At 50.1% G+C, this 22,890-nt stretch overlaps 1 protein-coding gene across 1 annotated transcript; it reads right to left on the bottom strand.

Moving 5' to 3' along the window:
- Positions 1 to 7,849: 7,849 nt before the first annotated feature.
- On the bottom strand, positions 7,850 to 21,635 carry CAVIN2 (caveolae associated protein 2). Its single transcript, XM_055345690.1, has 2 exons — positions 21,034 to 21,635; positions 7,850 to 10,429 (listed from the first exon to the last, which is right to left on the bottom strand). The coding sequence occupies exons 1-2, from the start codon at positions 21,532 to 21,534 to the stop codon at positions 9,635 to 9,637; spliced, it is 1,296 nt and encodes a 431-aa protein (XP_055201665.1). The 5' UTR covers positions 21,535 to 21,635; the 3' UTR covers positions 7,850 to 9,634.
- Between the last annotated feature and the right edge of the window lie 1,255 nt (positions 21,636 to 22,890).

Raw genomic sequence — 22,890 nt, forward strand, 5'->3', positions numbered from 1 at the left:
TGTTTTCATTTAAATTGATGAAAGCAGAGCAACTTGTCACTTCTGTAGAAAAAAATGTAATATATGAGTTTTGTGGGAGCTTCAGGAGTTGCAAGTTATGACTAGTAATGTAAATCTATTTTTTTAATATCTAGTCCCATTCAAAGAACGATGAAAGGTAGTGGAAGTCTCTTTGTCTTTTTGTTTTGTTTTTTTTTTCTTTGTCTTTTTGTACTAAGAAAAAACAGATATGGAAAATTGGTATTCCAGAGCCATAGATCAAACATTGTAGTTTAAGAACTTTAGAATGACAATAATTAGAAAGAAATGCTTCTTTTGTGGAAAAATAAGAAATAAAATTCTTTTTATTTCTTTGGTGTTGCTATGGAAAAAAGATGGGATAATGGTCAGAGGTTGGAACTTTATTCCTGTCCTGAAGCGTAGATGAATTCCTGACTTCCCTTTAATTTCAACTGGTTAATTCTGCTTTTCTATTTTCCTCCTTCTAATCATCTTTCTCCTCCTCCCCTCCCCCATCCCCTCTTCCCCACCCTCTCCCTTTTCCTCCTCATCCTTGTTCTTCTTTTTTTGGACCTTTCCTTTACATGTGAGGAAGTTCTGTTAAAATCCTTTTGTGTCTAAATAGATCACTTCCTCCAGAAGTGATTATTTAAATTTACTTTGGAGAGAAATTAGTTGACTCTCTTCCAAAATAGGGACTCTAGGAGAATCCATCTGCTCTAAGAAAGAACAATGGGTCTTATGAAAATTGTCTCTACAGTTTAAAAATCCTTGGGATAATAAATAATCTGTCTTTGTCTTAGGAATGATTCATTGCTGATCCCTTGCTTATTCTTATGTAATTATTAAAGAAATAAAAATCCGCTCTCATGTAGCTGTGAAAAAGAATAGCATAGATCCACATTTACTGTTAAGGAAGGAGTGCCATGAGAGTATATGAGAACAGCTGGGTGCAAGAAGATCCTGGATATTTAAATATACAGAGAAAATATAGAGATGCATATATATCCTTTATATTTTTTTCTAGAAGGATATGTAGGAAAACTGTTGGCCATGGTTACCACTGGAATATGATGTTGGAAGAAGTGGGAAAGGGACAGCTCCAATTTCCATTTAACACGGACCTCTTCGTGTCATCTGAATTTCCCTACCACGTTTCATTATGTGGAGGCAAAAGTCTAAGATAGACGAAGATCTCCCACTTCCCTGGATTACGTGCCTTGCGTAATCTTCAGATCTGAGAACACGACGGATTTTTACTCTTGTGATTTTATTTATGTCACATGGTGCCATTTACTTGGAGAGAGATTATCCACGTAGTCTTGACCTAATCACAGAAGCCCTTTCAAGACAGAGTCCTCAAAAAAAAAAAAAAAAAAAAAAAAGACAGAGTTCTCCTTGGCTGTAAGAAGGAGAAAGAAAGGGAGGGGGAGAGGGAGGGGGGTGAAAAGAAGAACAAAAGGAAGAAGAAATCAGAGATTTTAAAGAACAGGAAAGATTGCATGTATCGTTGGTGGCGTGAAGATGGAGGGGACCACGTGGTAAGGGATGCAAGCAATTTCTAGATGCTGAGAGCGGTCCCTGACCATAGCCAGCCAGGAGATGGGGACCCCTGCCCTATGACTGCAGGGACCTGAGTTCTGCTAAGGAGAATGAGCTTGGATGCAGATTTTCCCCAGAGCCTCCGGACAAGGACTCTGTCTGGCCAATACCTTGATTTCAGCCTTGGATGTACGGAGCATAGTGCCGAGCCACATCATGCTGGGTTTCTCACCAACAGAACTGTGAGCTAATAAGTGGGTGCTGTTTAATGCTGCCAAGTTTGTGGTCATTTATTACACGGTGACAGAAAACTATTAGTTTTCTGTAATATTTTTAAGAAAATGAACAATTACATCAGGAATTATCTGGCCACTAGGTTTAGGGGCCATTTGTTTCCTCTGCGTAATTATACTTTTAATTAAAGAAATTTAGGAAGTTCTATTTATATAAAAAAAAAAAAAGCAACCCTACCCTTATGGTGAGGATAACATGTGCTTTTGAATTTGGATGTTAAGCTACTGTACCTGAGGAAAGTCAACATATCTCATGGATTTTCATTGTGTTTTTTAAATTTGCTCATCCCTGCCTCATCCTAGGAAAGATAGTATGTAGCATTATAGTCAGCAGTGTGTTTTCAGGAGGGAAAATTCCCTAAGTTGAATAAACAAGACCCAAACCCAACCCAATCTGAAGGCTCCTGGCTGGAGGGTGACTGAGCAAGCCAGTCACCGCGGGCCGCGCTGGGTGCAGGACGGGGCGCGTGCCTGTGGGGCTCGGTCCCGTCCACCTCGTGAACCCAGGGCTCCTCCCAGGGCTTGGAACACAGTGTGTGTCCAGTATTTATGTGTTAATTAAAACAAATGAACGTGGGGATCCCCGGGTGGCACAGCAGTTTGGCGCCTGCCTTTGGCCCAGGGCGCGATCCTGGAGACCCGGGATCGAATCCCACGTCGGGCTCCCGGTGCATGGAGCCTGCTTCTCCCTCTGCCTGTGTCTCTGCCTCTCTCTCTCTCTCTCTCTCTCTGTGACTATCATAAATAAATAAATCAATTAATTAAAAAAAAACAAATGAACGTGCTTGCTGTCAATGTTGCATTGTAATGACTATAGATTTTCTTCCACTCAGCTTCCCCTCTGCCATTCTGTTTCGCACTTTATTTTTTTAAAAGATTTTATTTATTTATTCATAAGAGACAGAGAGAGGCAAAGACACAGGCAGAGGGAGAAGCAGTCTCCATGCAGGGAGCCCGATGGGGGACTCGATCCCGGGACCCCGGGGTCACAACCTGAGCCCAAGGCAGGCGCCCAAACATTGAGCCACACAGGCGTCCCTGTTTCATGCTTTAGGGCAGAAAAATTCCCATTCTTGTATATTCCTGAAGTCCCCACAACTACACCTTACACAGCTCCCCTGTCTTGCTCCTGGACATTTATGATGCGCCACACGCCGAGCTACGGTACCTCCGCTAACCAGCTTGAGTGACTATTTCTCAAGTAACAACTTCCTTAAGTCTCAAGATTTCTTTTTCTCCCAAATTATTTGTCCCTCTTGCTTTGCTACTCTAAGTTCAAACTCTTCACCTGGGGGATTCTCAGCACCTTCCCCTTTCTCAATAAGAAGTTTCTAAATGTCAAAGTCTTATTCTTCTCCTTTATCCATGGGCCCCACACAGGGCCCGGAACATAGCAACACCCAATAAGTGTATTAATGTTAATACAAGAAGATGATTCTTAAATGTTTCTTGCAGAAAAAAAAATAATGAAACTTCCCTGTGGTTATTGGATAACTCCGGTCTAAGTGCTTTTATTTAATTTCTGAAAGTTTAGCTACAAGGTGGTTGGGAAGGCTCTTCTGCTCTCTGACAATAAGAAGAGTGATGGCAAAAAGAAAAGAGGGAACTGTAGGTCATCCTGAAATCCTACCCGGCGTACATGGGTCTCCATTCCTCTGGCTGATTTCAGGGCAACCCCATAAGCCCAGACACCGCTTTCCTCCATCCACCCTGGGAAGGGATTTCCTTTCACTGGGTAGTGACTGAAAATGATGGATTTTAAAGTCCCTAGGAAATTTTATTTTTCAAATAAGGGCACAGTCACCAGAGTACACTGGTTTTCTCTGCATGTCTTTGAGGTTTTGGGGGATAATTAACATGCAGTGGACCTCGGGGGGGGGGGGTGCAGCTAATCCCTGTGCTTTTCTTACAGCTTCAAGTGCTTGCAAGCAAAAGTCTCTCCTTTAATAAAGGACATCTCGCCTCTTGTGCTATGTCTGTCCCTGTTTTTTTCCCCCAACCCTGAGTTCTGAAGGCTCAACTTAGAATCCAAAAAGCTGAGCCCTGTCCCTTCCCGTTAGCACCTCATCGGGAACAACGAAGGGATGAAGCCCCGAGGGCTCGGCTGGCCATTCTGCGGCCCTGTAGGGTGACGATGACTGCAGACCTGCCTTTTGTCACCCACAGAAACTCCAGGTTCTCGACTGGACCAGGTACTTTTTAGATGGGAGACAGAGGTGGGGAGTCATGACCTATGTTCCATTCACCAAAACCCCCCGTCCTTGCAGGGTCCGAGGGCTGGGGGAAGCCACAGGCAGCCAGCCTGCTGCCACAGGCATCGAACCACCTTCCCGGGTGCTTGGGGACGGTCCCCGCGGCGCCTTAACCTGTAGCAAGAGCAGCCCGAGACGCTGCACGAGTCCTGGCAGGGGCCCCATCCTGTTGGCGGCCTTCCGCTCTCCTGTCCATGCCTGGGGGGTGGGGGGCAGGAGGACCCCAGAGCCTGCGGCTCCCCCCGATGGCGCGGCTCGGGGCTTGGGCAACGTGCCAGCAGGACGTGAGCTGGTTGCCAACAACTGAAACCTGGGAGGTCGTCATGACAAAAGAAAAAGAGATCCGAATTCTGGCCTTTCTTGAAAGGATGTGAAGCTGCGGCAGCGGGGCTGGGGTGACGGCGTGGCTGGGCGCCATCCGGGGCGCCCGCAGTATCCCGTCGCTGGTGCGCATCAGAGGAAGGCGGTGGCCCGTCGGGCCGCGTGTGACAGCTGGGCCTGGACAGCTGCCCCCGCCTTGCACCAGTGCACTCACATGTGAGCCCTCGCGGTCTGCGGCGCTGCCAGGGCTGTGCAAGAAGTCGGCGCCTGCATTATACAGCCGGCCACCGGGCCGGGCCCAGACGGGGACATGGGCACCTGTCTGCCCAGCTCCTATCTCCTTGACCAGACGGCTTCGTGGGGAGGCCTTCGGAGCCCAGGGTCCCCGGTGTTTCCTGGACCTGCCCTCCCGACCCCCCTGCTGCCCGGATGTGGGCTCATCATCTCAGGCCACGAGAGGCTGTGTCCTGACACAGCGAGCCCTCTAGCAGGACTCGGGGGCCACCTGCCTTTACCTGGACAGGTGAGGCAGGGCCCAGGAGCCACAGGCTGCGGGACCCACCGGGGAGGCCTCGGGGACCCAGTCACGGCCCTCTATGGGTCCGCAGGAACCGGGTTGCACGGGTGTGACAAGCAGCCCGTCACGTATGATGTGCAGCTGGGCCAGGGACAGGAAGTGAAGCCAACCCTGGGCCACCTGACAGCCTATAAAGCGACCGTGATTAAGCACTGGTGGGCGATGCCCGGGGAGTCGTGCAGCAGCCTGGGGGGGTGGCAGGGACAGGACTGGGACACTCAGCAGCTCGCCAGCCTGGCGCAGCCCGGAGCTCGGGGAACCGCGATGGCAAAGAACCAAACTCTAAGGCCAGCGAGAGCCCAGGGCCTTGGGCTCCGGGAGGTGCCCCCCCCGCCGACTCCCGTCTCATCAGCCACTGGGAATCAGCCTGGGGAGCCTCCGTGGAACCCTGGTGCCTCCCCAGCGGGATCCGGATGATTAGACAAGAGCAGCCCCCTGGGCGCAGGTCGTGACCACAGAGTCCCGGGGTCGAGCCCTGCCGGGGCTGCTCAGCCTCTCCCGCTCCCTCCCCTTACCCCTCCATGTCTTGGATAAATAAAGTCCTTGCAGAGGGTGACCGGGAGACCACGTGTTCTGAGCGCCGGGCACGTGAGCGGTGGAAACTGGGCTCCCTGCCTGCCCTGGACAGCGAGGGCGGCCGCATCCGGTCGCATGGGCCACCAGTACAGATGAGTTGACCTCCTGGTGAGGAGTCCTTATGTGTGGAGTATCGGGGATCCCTGGAGGGCTCAGTGGTGAGCATCTGCCTGTGGCTCAGGCTGTGACCCCGGAGTCCCGGAATCGAGTCCTGCATCGGGCTCCCCGCATGGAACCTGCTTCTCCCTCTGCCTCGGTCTCTGCCTCTCTCTCGGTGTCTCTCATGAATAAATAAGTAAAATCTTTAAGAATAAATGAGTAAAATCCTTAAAAATAAACAGGGACACCTGGGTGGCTCAAGAGTTCAGGGCGTGACCCTGGGGTCCTGGGATCGAGTCCTGCATCGGGCTCCCTGCAGGGAGCCTGCTTCTCCCTCTGCCTGGGTCTCTGCCTCTCTCTCTCTCTCTGTGTGTTTCTCATGAATAAATAATAAATAAAATCTTTGAAAAAAAAAAAAAGGACCATCAAGTCGTTTTGCTAAAGGTGTGACTTCTTAACTGGCACAGTTTGTGTGAAGAGTCAGAATTTTAGAGTCCCACGTGCTGCAGCGCGATGCAGTGCTGCAAAGGTCAAAACCCAGATGAGAAGGCTGGATGTTAAGGATGTCACCCCGCGAGTTGCCTCCGGGCCCTTTAGGACTGAGCTCGCGGCTGCAGAGGTCTTTATCCCAACGCCCAGATCGAGCAGAAATGCGGAGGTCACGGTGCCAATTTCACCTGCAACTTGTGTTGCAGCGTCAGAGGCCTGGTTTTTAGGAAAAGACTTGCGGTTGCTATGGAGCCGTTAATAATGATCGCCGCCTGCCCCTCAATCCCTCCGACTCCCAACCTCTGATATAAAGTCATTTAGTCCTGGGCTGTAGGGCAGTAAACAAACTTGGAAGCGAGAATTAACTGGGCTTGGGCATTCGTGTCTTAGTGTAGGAAATGCCTCTCATCGTGCCCTTTACTCACACTGGCGGCCTGGCTCCGTGGAAGTCGCCTCTAGTCTCTCGACAGTGGACTCAGACACACGAGCGGTGCTAAAAACAGAAACATTTTGGCTGCCATCATACAATAAATGTGAAAAATCTTTATTTTGTGCAGAATCGGCCTATCGTGTGGAGCTTTTATTTTCATGCATAAAAAAGAAATTCAGTCATATACCAGATTCCTAAGTGGAGACAGGAGAATATTCCTGTTGTGACGTATGCATCTGTATATTTAAAAAATAAAATAAAATAAAATCCGGCAGTAAAGTGACATCTTTGCTATATTTCTGTGAGATTTGTGATCCATGGAACAGACGCTTCTTACTCCCGAATTGTATTTCTGAGATATGGATCTCGATGCTTATTAATGTACAACCAATCTGTGGGGGGAAAACTAATCCAGTTCTTGAGCTCCAGGCACATAAAGTTAGGAACACGTTATTGGGTGGGTAGAAAGGAGACATATCTAATTTGGGGACTTTGCAGCCTCGCCAGTATGCAAATAATTCAACAATAATACAGAATAAATAGCTTCCATTTCCACCACGGCTGCTCTCTCTAATCCCTACAGTGTGTGTTTTCCAACAATTATCTGGCCTAATTCGCTGTTTTATTGCTTAGAATTTTAATGCTTCGAATGTGGAACATAGATGTTTGTCAGTAAAATCTGAAAAGATTTAAGGGTGACTTTTCACTGACATGCAGATAGTTTATGGGAACAGATGGCGTCAGCATTTTTGGAAAGAAAATGTAAACATCACATTAGCCCCGGATCCCCCGGCTCTTGGGCTGTAGGAAGGGACACCGACCTCATAAAGGGTGACGACGCATGCTTGGGCCCCAAGTGAAATCGAGTCTTCCACCAGGTGTATGGTGCCGCCCGAGACAAAGGTTTCTCTGTGTGAATAAACTGAGCATACAGTTCAATACATCCGTGTATTTGCAGGGCTATTTAAGGTATTATAAGGTCTGGTACAAAACAATAAAAATGCAGATAGAACTATCAAATTTATCAAGCTGCTGCAATAAATCCAGATGCTCTCCAGAGCTGGCAAGGTGATGTCAAGAAAGTTAAACTTGAAGAATGAGACTTGGATTTCTAAATGAGATCAGGGGAAAAAAGAAAGCAGAGTTAATAGGGGAAATCAAGACGGAAACAGTCAACGCTCCAGCTCCGTTTGGGACAGGGCTTAGAAATCAGTTCTTCCTGCTTGTTCTAAAATAGTTCTGCCAAAAAAAAAAACCCGACGTTGTTACAGACTTTTTATTTTTTTGGTTTATTTGGTCTTCTTTAACACAGCCATTGTTAGTTCAACAATCTAACGTTTGGGGTACATTATTGCAAAATGGGGACATAGCTGTGTAGGTTATGCCATCCATATGCCGGTTAATCCTATTTTTCCGTCTACAACACAAAGTATCGTTTGTTAATACTGTCTTAGATCACTTCTATCTGTACGGTTACTTACGGTGAGTGGTACGGACTAAAGGTAGGAGTTTGCTCCCTGGCACAGTCTCTAAACTAAAATAGTCTCCTTACAACATTAGCATTCTGTAATTAAAAGTAGTTAAAGCAGGGATCCCTGGGTGGCGCAGCGGTTTGGCGCCTGCCTTTGGCCCAGGGCGCGATCCTGGAGACCCGGGATCGAATCCCACATCGGGCTCCCGGTGCATGGAGCCTGCTTCTCCCTCCGCCTGTGTCTCTGCTTCTCTCTCTCTGTGACTATCATAAGTAAATAAAATTAAAAAAAAAAAGTAGATAAAGCAGTATTTTAGTAGAGTGTCAGGCCGTAGTAAAAATTAGCCTGTCTGAACAAATGTGCACATATATGTAAACACTAGTGTGCTTTTGGAAGAATCATATTAATATTCTGTGAAATTAATACATAAATAAAATATGACCTGGGATGAAATTAGCAGTATGTACAAAAAAAAAAAAAAAAAGAGGAAAAACAGAACCCTTCCCTTCCAAAACCTGATGATTTTTAACATCTTCCAGGCCTACGTTACATCATCCGGAGTGTAAAGGTCATTTCAAAGTTGGAAAACCAGAGAGAATAGTAGGATCCAACTTCCTACAAGAGACAGTGCTTATGAATTTTGAAGATTTATGTTCATTCCAATGTTAATGGGACAACATCCTTTTAAACCTCCTTGGAGAAATATTTGGATTTCGTTTACGAAGAGAAATGCAGCTTCAACACAGTAAACTATGTTTTTGTGTTATTTGAAAATATTAGAAAATAAAAATATTGCAAAGACACAACCTATTACTCCTGGCTGTAGGAAGCTCTCTAGAATTGCTAGTTAAGGAATGGAATACTTGAGTTAATACTGTAAATATTTTATTTCTAAGCACATAGTTTTTCTCTGGCTTCACTGTCTTCGGCACGCTTCCTTTCCTGTTTCTCTTATTTTCCCACTTCTCCTTCCTTTCTTAGTTTTCTCTCCCTGACAGTCCTGCCTTTTCTACACCTTACTTTCTGATGATTATAATCTTTCCATTTTTTTTCCTTCATTTTCAAGGACACTGGTTACGTGAATAACCAACTGAACCTTCTCTTTCAGCCTTTTTTTTTTTTTACAAAGTTGGGTTTTTCCTGAACACATAGTCACTCTTCAGCCTCAATACACACGTATATTATACATGACACACTTGAAATGCAATCATTAGGATTCACGGGGCTCTGTGAGACGCAGCATAGTACTGGGGCACTACTCAGCAAGCTGGTGGAACGGTGAGGAGCGAGTCCCACTCCGCGACGAGGATCTTGAGTTGCCTCTGGCTTTCCTCACTCCGTCAAACCGGTCAGCGTTTTGTGGCTGCTCCGTTTCTTCTTCTGTGCAATCTTGGAGCAACTGTACAAACAGAGAGCCTAAGAGCAAGTTGGGAGCGGGGCTCGGGACAGGTTGCCCTCGTACAGCGTACAGCTTGGTGGTGCGTGTGCTGCTAGGATGGAGGAGACAACGGCGGCAGGGCCAGGGCGGTGCTGGACACGTGCGGGAGCTGCCCCGGTCACCCGTCACCGGGCACACGGGAGCCTCAGGCGCTCTGGTCCACCTGGAGCACTGCAGGCTGCTCTGGCTCCTCATCCGACCGCTCGGCACCCCCAGAGGCTAGCAGGTAGCCCCCCTCGTAGCCAACCTTCTGGGCCTGTTCCAGGGCCACCGACTCCTCTTCTTCGTCCTCCCTACCCGTCAGGTCAGCGTTGCCCTCCAGGCCCGCGTTAGCCCCTCTGGAGGCCGGCCTCCCTGCCTCCCCGCCCTCGCTCTTCCCCTCCACCGGGGCGCTGGCGAGGGACGTTTGGGAAAGGCCCTTGGCCAAGGAGCTCTGCTCCTGCTCCTCGGCTACCTGGTCACTGCTCGGTGTGTCTTCCGACCTGCTCTCATTTTCCGCGGGGCTCTCGCCCTCCCGGACTTTCTTTCGAACGAAGGTGAGGGGAGAAACCTTGAGGGGGGACCTTTTCCCCGAGGATACCTTCTGGTGATTGGAAGCGAGGGACTTCTTAATCTTCTCTCTCCTCTCTACAGATACGATCTTTGTCCCCAGCTTGTTCATTTTCTTCTCGATGTTCTGGCGAGAAAATGCTTTCTTGAGGCTATCTACCTTCTGGAGGCTAGACCTTTTTATTTTCTCTGCCCTGCTTTCTTCCACCGTTTCCTCCGAGCTGTCTTGCAGGGCCTCCTCATCGTGGGGCGATTCATCATCTGAGGAGAGGTCCACCGTGTGCAAGGTTTCCTCCAGGGACTGGTTTTCCTCGGCAAGCTCCTCCTTGCCTTCCGCCGGGCTGGAAGCTGGCTCTTTCACAAACACACTGGCAGGGATCTCATTTTCTTCCTGAAAAGATGGACAACGTAGGTTTCAGGTTAATAACAGGTTTCACAAATAGGCCTGAGCTGCTGCAACTGGCAGCAAGTCTCTTTCTGGTGGTGGGGCGGGGGGATGACAAGAAACCAAATGTTTGTGGCTTCAGTTTTCTGGAATATGAAGAGTTAATGCTGAACCGGTCAGGTCATTCCCCGGGGCTGGGCAAGGCCAAGGGCTGCTCCTGGGGAACAGCCTGAGGGCAGCTGGCAAGGCCTCTATCAGCCACAGGCAGCCGGAAGTGGGCTGTGGTTCTCATAGACCAGGAAGTTGCTTAGATAAAGGGGCTAAAGTAAGTCACTGTGAACCCAACAGGCCTCTGTCCTAACCTCCCTCAAGGTCAAATGGCTCTGTTCCTGCCAAAATCCCACTGCAAAAGAGCCTGGTGGCCGAGTGAGTCAGAAGATAAAAAGATGGTGGCAAGGGAGAGGCTTGGAAAGTCCTCACGTATCAGACACCATATGAAGCCTTGACTGGGTTCCCTCCCCAGCCGGGGCTCAGGAAGAACAGCGTGGCCGACCTCGGTGTCTGCTCAAAACCGCACACTCATTTTCCTGATGACGTGACTTCAGAATAAGAGATGCCAGGGCCAGCCCCCTGGGGGGCCCCAAGCCGACGACGCCTTGGGGTTTAGGATGCCCTTTGTGGGCCCTGATAAGGAGGCGTGGCCTGTCGTGGCCATTCTCCGTGTGGTGAGCAGCAACCCTGAAGTAGCTTACCCAGGCCCTGTTGCCGGCCACGCGGGGCTTCCCTGGACAGGAATACTTTGGGCCCGACCTGGAGCATGGAGCGAGGGGGGCTCAGCAGGCGGCCCCTTCCCTGCGCTGTTGCCACGCGCCTCTTCCTCGAGCTCTGGATGCACACGCAAAGGTGCGTCCCGCCCTGCGCCCCAGGGAGCAGAGCCCCAGACCGTGGCTCCAGCGCGCGAGGGCAGTGGTGCCCCAGCACGGCTAGGAGGGCAGGTGTCGATTCAGACTTGGCCACACAGCACAGGAATCCCTTTCGTTTTTTAAAGTTTTCTTCGAATGCTGGGTAATGAGAGCCAGCCAGCAAGGCGGCCTCACCTTCTCGCACAACGAAACGGCACGGGAGAAAGAACGTGGGATGGGGGGATGGGGTCTTGGCCGCGCTGCTGAACGGCTGTGTGGCTTTCAGCAAACGACTTAATCTCCGTGGGTCTCAGTTTCTTCCAAATACGAACAAGAGAGTTTGACCCGGATTAGCAGCCCCAGGGGCGCTCGGGGTCCTGCGGGGAGGCCCAGGCCGGCAGGCTTCAGAGCCTACCCCCACCCTGGCCTCATCCACAGCTTCCGAGTCCAGATCATGTTGTGGACTAACCCTCAGGCTGAGAAGTGATCGGATTTTGTGCATTTAAAAGTCTATCTGGGGTCCACACTTCCTGTAAAGGTCATGGTAAGAGCAACAATTCCCCTTTGTCTTGCAATTTTGATTGACCGAAAAGGAACACTGGGGTTATGATCAAACGCATGCAGATTTTTTCGCTTTGTGCTTCAAAAACTAAATGCACGAAGTTCGATATAGGGAAACGCAAAAGTCCCTCTCCTGATGAGCCACCGAACGGTCTAACGGTCATACTCTGCGAAGATGCAGCCCCGGGGCTCCCCCTCACACACACATACTCATACCACACTCCTTTCCGTAGATTGGTTGGAAATGAAAGATGAAGTCTTGGGTAGAGGTAAACGGCAGAAAATCTGGTCAAATAGGCTCTCTCTTAGAGTAAAGAGATTACAGATTCTGTTTCCCAAAGCTCTCTCCACAGCCGCCCATTTCGAATGTCATAGGAAGTGAGTCAGGAACACAGGATAAGAGACAAAGTAAAACAATGGAAAAGAGGGATCCCTGGGTGGCACAGTGGTTTGGCACCTGCCTTTGGCCCAGGGCACGATCCTGGAGACCCGGGATCGAATCCCACGTCGGGCTCCCGGTGCATGGAGCCTGCTTCTCCCTCTGGCTATGTCTCTGCCTCTCTCTCTGTGTGTGTGTGTGACTATCATAAATAAATAAAAATTCAAAAAAAAAAAAAAAAACAATGGAAAGGGGTATGGGATTCCCATGAGTCGTTCACGACACAGTTGCTCCAGGGAGCAACTTTCCTATGTTGCAGGTCTCAACTCGCTTCTGTTTCGCGGGCCTGTACTCTCCACGAGGGCCGCTTTGGTCTCTTGCTCACTGCTGGGCGCAGCAACTGGCATACTTCGTGGCAGCTCAATAGCCATTTGCTGAGCGCATGCCTGTTGGGTAAAGGGGCTTTCCCAGCAAGCCGCGCAGGTGGCCCTACCTGCTGGGGACTACAAGGGAATGGGCTTAGCTCTGTGTCTAGAAGGAAGTTCGTTGATCACAGCTGCCATCGGGAAATGACATTAGGGAAGCGTGCGGTCAGGTGAGCCAGCGACGTGTGGGAGGCTTACGCTGCACCAGGGGGCAGCTGGCAGATGCTGGGAGATCCACGGAACTCCACTTGTGTTTCTTTTTCTTTTTTTTTTTAAGATTGTCTTCATTTATTTGAGAGAGAGAGAGCAGAATAAGAGAGAGCAAGAGAGCACATGAGCAGAGGGAGAGGGAGAAGCAGATGCCCCGCCGGGCAAGGAGCCTGCCTTGGGACTCGATCCCAGGACCCCGGGACCCCGGGACCCTGGGATCGTGACCTGAGCTGAAGGTGATGCTTAACCGACCAAGCCACCCTGGCATCCCCAAACCCACGGACTCCTTGTGCGATGCTGGGACATTGATACAAGAGCTCTTAGGCCAACTATGAAAATAAACACAGCGGGAGCAGACAGAGTCCAGAATGAGCCGGGTGTGTGTTTCTAAAGCTAAAAACAAGTGAGACGTGTCTTTTTGACTTAACTGCTTTATGTTTCTTTGTCACTTTAATTACTGGAGCAGCGGTTTGTGTTCTGTCTACCGGGCGGCGTTTATTCTGTGGCTGCCCGGGGCTCCAGTCTGAGGCCAAAGGCCTTCCCTTCACCCAGGAATCTGCGGGTGTCCACGCACACGCGGGGCCTACTTGTCCATTATGTGTCTTTAGAAACAGAAAGATATGGACACTCCTCAAAATCTCTACTGCTTCCGCAGAGTGCACACACCATGCTGGACTCTGAAGTGGCTTCTGGTGGAGGGGGGTGGTGATAACCGGCTGGCATTTGGGGCAGGAGATCTTCTGGAAGCGCATGGGCCCCGGTGCCCAGCCCTGCACATGGGCCCTGCCCCGCCCACCCACACCTCCTGGAAACACTTGGCAGCGCACCTGTCTGCAGGTGACGGGCACTTCCCTCCAGCCTCCTGGCCTCACGTTTTTGATCTGCCTTAGGAGATGTAGGAATCTCTTACAGATTCCCTAGTGATGGCTCCCTGGGCGGGGGGGGGGGGGCAAGTCCACGCCCTCGGCCCCGTCACCCCCCCAGTTACTCCTGTAGGCCTCTAGGTCTGCGACCCCTAACGCGGCAGTAGGAATCCCGTGGGCCGCGCTGCTCTCTTGGGCACGTCTACCGAGCAGGGCTCCCCGAGCAGCTGCTTGCCCTACAGACTTACTGTCAAAAAGGTCCTAAGCCACCGCTCTGCAGGTGCTGCGGGTTCTTACCGTTCACAAGAGCCCTTAGGAGTTCTAGGAGAACTAAGGAGCACCCTCCAAGTACGCACGAGTGATGGGCTTGCAGCCCGGGACGAGAGGAGGGACGCAGAGAACTCTTGAGGAGGGCACGGTGCTCCTCACACTCTGGCTTGTTTGCTACTTAGATTGGTTCTCGGGAACCAACTGTCCCAGGTGTGCATGTGGATCCCGACGCAGAGAACCTTGCCCATCTGCCGAGGGCCTCTTGGGTTGGAGCTCCTGGAAGCTGATCCTTGCACGTATGTAGAAGAATACGCTTGAGAAGAGAAGGCCACCCTATGACCCGAGTTAGACAAGGAAGCCGAGAGTAAAAGCTTAAACAAGGCGAGAGAAGCAAGCGGTTCATGCTTGTGTGAACTCATCATCCCTGTTGGTAGAAGAAATGGGCTAGGGCTGTCACAGTCCCGCAGGGATGTGGTGACATCCGGAAGGGATGGGAGGACCGTAAATCTGTGTCCGTGGGATGCTTTATCCAGTAATCTCTAAATACTAGTTATTAAAATGGAACTATGCCCACCTGACATTCTGATTTATAGGTCTCTTTTACACATTGATGGTTTTCTCCAATTTGTGTTTCTGAGCTATAGATTGCCAAGTGGATAAAGCCATTGATTAGAACTGCACCCCGAAGGCAGCTGTCGGTAGAATCAGCAAGTCATAAGAATAAAATGCATTAGTTATAATCCCTAAGCAGTCTTTCACATTGTGGAGGATTTAAAAGTTTCATTATTTTTCAGTGTTATCAAGGGTTCAATTCTTTTTTAAGATCACACTGGTTAGGTATTCTTTGTTACCCACACACCAACCCCCCTCCCCCAAAACGAAAAACAAATCATTCCGAATTATTTAAAAGCTGATGCCGAAAACCCAGTAAACATGAACTTTGTCATAGCGGGAACACAGTGTTTTTTTTTTTTTTTTTACTCTTTTTGCAATTCGACTCTGTAATTGCTATTATTAATAAAATGAAACCTTGCTAGTCACTTTCAGAAACAGAGCCTCGGCTTCTTTGATTAAAAAAAAAAAACAAAAAACAAACAAAAAAAAAAAACAAAAAAACAAAAAAACGAGTTTACACTAAATGATTATTAAGGTACTTTCCAGATCCAAGATATTTGATTTGGTGATATTAATATAAATCCCACGAAAAATAATTAACACAGTGCAGAAGAGATCTCCTAGAGGATTAAATGCCAAACATGTTTCGTGCAAGGACCCAAACTATAGGACCTGAGCAGCTCTGGAGAATGTTTTTCATTCACTCAATTCTAACAGACCCAGATCACAAAACAATGGGGGTGGCAACATTTACGGGGAAGGGCTGCATCTGAGCAACAGTCCAGTTTTTCCATAAATGAGAGAAAGGAATGATTCTTTTGAAGGAACAATAATCAGTTATTCACTTAACATGCCTGAGGCAGTGCTCACATTCAGTAAGTGCAAATAATAATAAGAGCTAGTATTTTGTTTATCTCAGAAACCAAAAGGATAAGTTGCGCATCGAAACCGATGCACCATCACGGGGACGTTCATCGACGTGAGACCCACATGGTGAGCTGTCACATAAAGGGGCCTTGGATTTTCTGTATTCCCGGTTCTTCGACATCTGTAATAATTTAGCAACTTTCAGAGCAGTGGCTTTGGATAGAGAAAGTAGGGTCTTTAAAAAAGAAATCAGCTTTAAAATAGTCTGAAGATGTTACACTTTTAGCACTTTTCTCAAAATCTGATCTCATCGAAAGAAGCCAAATGATGAATATTTGAACACATTTATAGGCCTGATTCTCCACGAATGTATCCATAGCAAACACCCAACCTCTACTCTTTTCACCCAATTTCACAATTTTATGTGGTTGAAAGTGTAAGCTGTCCATGAGTACGCTCATTTTGTTCCCTAGATTTGAAATCATTCCCAAGCCACTCTTTCAGATAATCATGACTAAGACCTTCTGGCATAAGTGGCCACCACACCCTCCCGGCCAGTTCCCTGTGAAATTCTAGGCTCTTCAATCAATAGAGAAAATTCCCTTTTGAGGGTAAATTCACTGATTTTCTGTATAAATTCTATTCTTAGGGAAAGGTGGCCCTACGCACCGGCAAAGCAAGCATCAGTCTTATTGTTAGTCTTTCGCATTTGCTTTTTGATCGCCAATCCCTCTGAGTCTTATTTCATTTATACTGGGTCCTATCACAGTATTTTGAATTCCAACATTGACCTTAAGCTATTGTAAAATAATGTAAAAAAGAAAAGCTGCTAAGTTTAACAAGGATCTTACAATTTGTTTCATTGCTCAAAGAGAGATGAACATTCTCCAGTTTTAGATACTCCTGGCTATAATTTGAGGTAATTGCGAAAGGCACCGGAGTCTGTAAAGCCATAAGGATGTGGTAAGTTCAGCATACATTTGAATAAATAAATAAATATTTAAGATTTTATGTATATTTAAGATTTTATTTATTTATTTATGAGAGACACAGAAAGAGGCAGAGACCCAGGCAGAGGGAGAAGCAGGCCCCACACAGGGAGCCCCATGGAGGACTCGATCCCAGGACTCGGGGGTCACACCCTGAGCCAAAGGTAGATGCTCAACCACTGAGACACCCAAGGGCCCCTAAATAATTTATTTGACTTATATTTATTTACTTTTTAAAATATTTTATTTGAGAGAGAGAGAAAGAGCATGAACGGTGGGGAGGCTGGGCAGAGGGAGAGGGAGAGGGAGAAGCAGACGCCCGCTGAGCACGGAGCCTGTAACGGGGCTTGATCCCAGGATCCCAAGGTCATGACCTGAGCTGAAGGTAGAGGTTCAACCACCTGAGACACCTAGGTGCCCAATGAATAATTTATTTTAAATAGGACAAAGTTTGGGGTTTACAAAAATGCTGACGTGTAAGGACCTCGTAGACAAACCAACTGAGCGACCAACCAAACGGCACCTACAGATCCCGGAGGACACAACAGGACTTTACTTACTAGAAACCTAATCCTCTGAACACTATCGTACTAAATATGCTCAAGTAAAGTGACGGATTTTCTTTCCTGTCTCTCTCTCTCTCTTTTTTTTTTTAATTTTCACATCAATTGTTTTTGTTTCAAATTAGAAAACCAATGAGTTTAGCAAGGGAAAGTCTAGCATGGGGTTCAACTGGACTGAAAATGACAAACTACTTATAGGGTGGTACCTGGTATATTATCTGCCCTCCTTACTCTCTTACCCACCCTCTGCCGCTCTGTGAAAACTACTGCCACCGGCAGGGTCTATTTTGGGTAGGCCCTTTGGGCAGAGTCCTTTGCTCTCATGGTGTGTTGGGGACACACTACTGATTTCAATACGGAAGTTATCGTACAATGTATGGCAGGGAGTCGAAGAGTGTGGGTGCGTAGGTGTCTTTTCATAAATCCCATAAGCATAGCTGTTTTAAGATCCCGAGTGGGGTGGGCTCATTTTTTACTCAAGAGCCATATATCGAACCAAGCAGAAGGATGGCCTCCACTCTGTGCCAGGGCATTTCAGATCCGCCCAGAAAGAGCTTCTACTCCTTGACGTCCTACACCACGCCAGTCACTTAGCATTCTAAATAGGTTCTTCCTTTTATTCCTCATCCTGTAAGAGAGCTAGGAAAGGAGCCTTCATGTGTAAAAGCACACGGTGAAACCAATTTTATGTTGAGATCACATCCCGGCCTCATGGCTTGCTTACCAAGTAACGTCAAACAAGAGACAGACGTCTTTGAATCTCAGCATCATCATCTGTGAATTGGGGACAAATGAGATGATGCACAGAAAGCCACTTAGAGCATGCAGGGATTCTAACAGAGCTCAAAAATATTTTGTTCCTATTAATATCCTCAGTGTACAGATGAGAAAACAGAAGCTTGGAGAAGCTACACAGTGTGCACAAGATCACATATTTGGCAAGTGGTGAAACTAGAATATGAACCGGTGTCTAGGGGACAAAATACAGCTTCTCAACCCTGAACCTGGAGCACTTTCCAGCACAAGTTAGTATTTCATCCACTGGCACAATTACTGCCGTGGAAACCCTACTTTATGAGAAAGAACAACCCTGCCGCGAAGAGACTGCACCTGTAGTTGTTTGTTTGTTTTCAAAATAATCATCTTACAATGTCTTGAGAGTTGAGGTTACTAATATCCTTCAGGCTACTGATGGGTCTTCCATGCCTTAGAAAAGGTCCGGTTCCTTGACTTTAGTCCCTTGTCTCCTAAACTGTTCTTTCAAAAAAAATAAAAATAGATAAAAATAAAAAAAGTGTCCTGGGGCACCTGGGTGGGTCAGTTGGTTAAACAATCTCCTTGAGCTCCCGTCATGATGCCGGGATCCTGGGACTGAGCCCTGCATCGGGCTCCCTGCTCAGGGGGGGAGCCTGCTTCTTTCTCCCTCTGCCTCTCCCACTCCCCTACTTGTGCTCTCTCTCTCTGTCAAATAAATAAATATCTTTAAAAAAAAAGTGTCTTTTGGGGCTGCTTGCTAAGAGGTGCAGAATGGGGCCTGAATCCGTTGCTTTGCATTCTCTTAGCTGCCACCTGGTCTCGAGCACCGCCGTTGCACCCTTCACTCACTCTATGGGAGCTCCTACCATCTCTGGCTACAATTTCACACCTGTCGACCCGATGTGGCAAAACAGGAGACTGTAGTGGGCTCAACAGCGGCCCAAGCCTTTAAGTTCCCCAACCGTTGTTTTTTTTTTAAGTCAGATTTAGAATTCTCTTGAATTTTTAGTCACGTAACTTCTCCATCCCTGTCCCCAATATCTACAGAGCATCCGTGGCAAAGTGAAACATAAATTGATCCCGACGAATTATGATTTCCCTCCAAGAGGTGCTTCCCTTACCCCCTGATCTAATGGACAGAGGACAAGAGATAATCTCCCTGATTCACATGGGAAGGAGGAAAACTTCCTTTGATGATTCAGATTTAAGCATGTCCGTACAAGTTTGGTTTTGTTTGGAGATCAGTATTTAATTTAGAAATGCCTTGAGAGCTGAGATTCCGAATATCTCTTAGGCTAATAAAGTAAGGATCTTCCATGGCTGAAGAAAGGCGCAGTCACTGTATCTCTTTTCGGTTCATCTGGTGCATGAAAAGCTATTCCATTTGCATGACAAGCTAAAAACCGTCTGGGCTGCAAAAGCCTGCGAGGTATAGGAGGACATCAGCTGCCTGAAGCTTTACATCAAGTGCAATTTGGGGAGGACAAAAAAGCAGCCAGATGAGTCTTTCCTTTTATGGCGGGAAGGAGGCTTAGGTTCTAACTTGGCAGAGCAGATTCATTTAGAAAAAAGAAGGCTCCCTCGGTTTAAATTCCAATTTCTAAATCTCCCCTGGGAGATGAAGGCTCTTCTTGTGTGCCTTTCACAATCAAACAGTTGGTTATAGCCTCTCCCATGCACGGCTTTGAAATCCTCCCCTATTCACATGGTCATAGGGAGCCGGCCCCGGGGCAGGGTTGCACTTGTTTCCTGGGCTCCGCAGCAGGCCTGGCCTCGGTCCACGGGGCGGAAGGGCCTCCCCAGTGGGCAGGGCTGCCCTGGGGCTCACAGGTGCCCACGCAGCCGAACAAGGGCCCCACGCAATCTCCCTGTCCCCAGATACCCTCTTGCCACATTAATTGCATCACTGATGCATTAAAAAAAAAAAATTAAGTGGCCTTTTTCTTCTAAGGCAACCACTGAAAAGAGAAAAATATTGAAGACCAGCCTTTGTAACTAGAGCTGATAACCCCGCTCGGATTTCGCCTTCCAGTCGGCCTTTCCCGAGGTGGTGAGACCCGAACCTCCCGCCCCTGTGGGGAGTTTTGCTAGAGAATAGCGAAGACTGCTTCGGCCAAGAGAATCTTAAAGGAAGGGACTAGATCAAGTCTAAGGGCCTCGGTCTTCAGTACTTGGTCAACGCTTAAAATGGTCCTGAGTTTGATCTCTTGGTTAAAAACAGAAAAACAACAAACAAACCCAACTGACACCATCATCTCACTTGGAAGTCCGCACAGAGTGAATAAACGGCCTTGGAGGGGGATCCCTGGGGGGCTCGGCGGTTTGGCACCTGCCTTAGGCCCAGGGCCTGATCCTGGGGTCCTGGGATTGAGTCCCACATTGGCCTCCCTTTGTGGAGCCTGCTTCTCCCTCTGCCTGTGTCTCTGCTACCTGCCCCCTGCCCCTTGTCTGTCATGAATAAATAAATAAAATCTAAAAAAAGGAATTAAGAAGTTCCTGATTATAGACTCATTTACTTTCAAACAAAACAAAAAAAAAACAGCCTCGGAGTTATCGAGCCCTGTGCAGTTCACAGCAGCGCTCAAAGCCCTGGGTTCCTAATGCAGAAAGACAGGTGAGGGTGGCCAGGGCATGTGCACCCGCTCGCCCTCCCTCCTGTGCGGGACACATCCAGGTGGCCCTGGCCTGCTATGCCCGGGGCCTGGCCCTGTGTGCAGGTTCCATGCATGGACTGGTGCTGCCGGCAGGTGGGGATGGCAGGTGGGGAGGGCGGGTGGGGAAAGGGTGTCAAGGGTGTAGTCCTGGCAGGTGGGGACGGCAGGTGGGGCAAGAGAGGATGGCAGGCAGGGATGGCAGGTGGGGACGGCAAGTGGAGATGGCAGGTGGGGAAGGGGCATCAAGGGTACAGTCCTAGCAGGTGGGGACGGCAGGTGGGGCAGGAGAGGATGGCAGGCAGGGATGGCAGGTGGGGACAGCAAGTGGAGACGGCAGGCGGGGAAGGCAGGTGGGGCAGGTGGGGATGGCCAGTGGGGACAGGGCGTCGAGGGCGCGGCCCTGGCAGGTGAGGACGGCAGGTGGGGACTGCAGGTGGGGCAGGTGGGGCCGGCAGGTGGGGACGGGGTGTCGAGGGCGCGGCCCTGGGGGGCTGGGGGGCGGGCTGGGGGGGTGCGGGCGGGCGGTGGGGGGGGCCGGGGCGGCGCGAGGACTGACCTGGAAGACGAGCACGCGGAAGCGGCGGCGCGCGAGCAGCCGCGCGTGCTGATGCTGCAGCCGGGCCACCTGCGCGCCCCGCCGCTCCACGCGCTCCCGGACCGCGCGGGCCTGGGCGCCCAGCCCGCGGGACTGCCGCAGGAGCCCGGCCACCGCGCCGTCCGTGGCCGCCTGGCGGGCGCAGAGGTCGCCCAGGTCGCCGCGCACGCGGCCCACCGAGCCCTCCAGGCCCGCCTGCCGCCGCCCGAGGTCGCGCTGGCCCCGCCGCACGGCGTCCAGCATGCCCGCCAGCTGCTGCAGCAGCGCGAGCACCGTGACGGCGCCCACCTGCGCGGCGCCCACCTGCGCGGCGCCCCAGGGCGCGTCCCCCGGGGCCCCCGGGCGCGGGCGGCGGCTCGGCCTGGGCGGCGCGGGCGCGGGGCCGGGGCTGGCGGGCCTCTCCTGCCACGGGGCGGGCCCCGGGTGCCGGTTGTCCTCGGCGGCGGCCAGGTGCTCCCCCATGGCGGGGGTGCGGGGGCTCCGGGGTGCGGGGGCTCCGGGGTGCGGGCCTCTCTGGCGGCAGCGGGCCTGGAGCGCAGGGCGCCGGCGGCGGGGGCTCAGCCCGGCACCAACTGGCCGGGGCACGGCGTTCCCGCGGCTCTTAAAGGCCCTGCTGGGGGGGTGGGGGGGATGGGGGGGATGCGGGGGGGTGAGGTCCACGGCCGGAGAGCTGCTCAGGGCTCCGGAGCATGCACGCCCTTCCTAACCCGCTCCCCTTGGCACGGGCCCTTTCCTGCAGGCTCAGCTTTGCTTTCCTAGCGCTCTCTCCCCTCAGAAAAGCGGTCAGGGCCGTATTTCCATCATGACTTCATCCAGAGGCGGAGAAAAACACGCTGGTTTGGCTCAGCTCCACAGCCTCCAGTTGGCTACAGCGAGTAAACTTTTCTCTGGCTGTTGTGCTGCAGATGCAACACAGAGCGCCTGTGCGTGTGCCTGTGCCTGTGTGTGTGCGTGTGTGTATGTGTCTGTGTGTGTGTGAGAGAGAGAGAGAGAGAGAGAGAGAGACCTGGCTGCTCTGCTGCAGATGCAACACAGAGTGCCTGTGCATGTGCCTGTGCCTGTGCATGCGCGTGTGTGTGAGACCTGGCTGCTGTGCTACATATGCAACACAAAGCGCCTGTGCCTGTGCATGTGCCTGTGTGTGTGTGTGTGTGTGTGTGTGAGACCTGGCTGCTGTGCTACAAATGCAACACAGAGCGCCTGTGCCTGTGCATATGCCTATGCGTGTGTCTGTGTGTGTGAGAGAGAGACCTGGCTGCTGTGCTAAAGATGCAACACAGAGTGCCTGTGCATGTGCCTGTATGTGTGTGCATGTGTGTGCATGTGTGTGCATGCGTGCGTGTGTGTGTGTTCCTGGCCACAAGTTCCAGTAACGGAAAGTACCGTTTGCATCTGCCCTGGAAGGACGGATGGGCTGCAGGAGGAAGGGTGTCCCGCCCGGAGGGGCCAGGTCTACACCGGCACCTGCAGCCCAGCTGGGCTTGTGAGTTTCCAATTTCCAAAGGAACGGAAGGGACCCTGATAGGGACGAGGGGAACAGCCCAAGTCTTACCCACTCTTGCAACTGGGAGTGCAAAGCAAGTTGAAAGAGCCTGAATTTCAGGAGTGTGAGAACACGCAATGCTGTCATGGACGGGTCATAGTGTAATACAAGGTGAATTTTTGTCTATTATTATTATTTTAGATATAGAGTGTCTTTTGAGAAGTAAAATTGAAAAGGGAAAAAAAAAGGAACACGCTCCCCCCTCCAAAAAAAAAAAGTGTAGTCCCTTTAAGAACCTTCCCTGCTGGTTGGGTGTAGCTGGTTCTGCCCCCCCA

The sequence above is a fragment of the Nyctereutes procyonoides genome, unplaced genomic scaffold (assembly GCF_905146905.1).
Source record: "Nyctereutes procyonoides isolate TBG_1078 unplaced genomic scaffold, NYPRO_anot_genome, whole genome shotgun sequence".
Lineage (NCBI taxonomy): Eukaryota > Metazoa > Chordata > Mammalia > Carnivora > Canidae > Nyctereutes > Nyctereutes procyonoides.

Coding starts and splice junctions, on each gene's coding strand:
- CAVIN2 (XM_055345690.1), bottom strand. CDS start 21,534: ATGGGGGAGCACCTGGCCGCCGCCGAGGACAACCGGCACCCGGGGCCC. Junction 10,430..21,033: donor TCCGCGTGCTCGTCTTCCAG/GTCAGTCCTCGC, acceptor CCATCTTTTCAG/GAAGAAAATGAGATCCCTGC.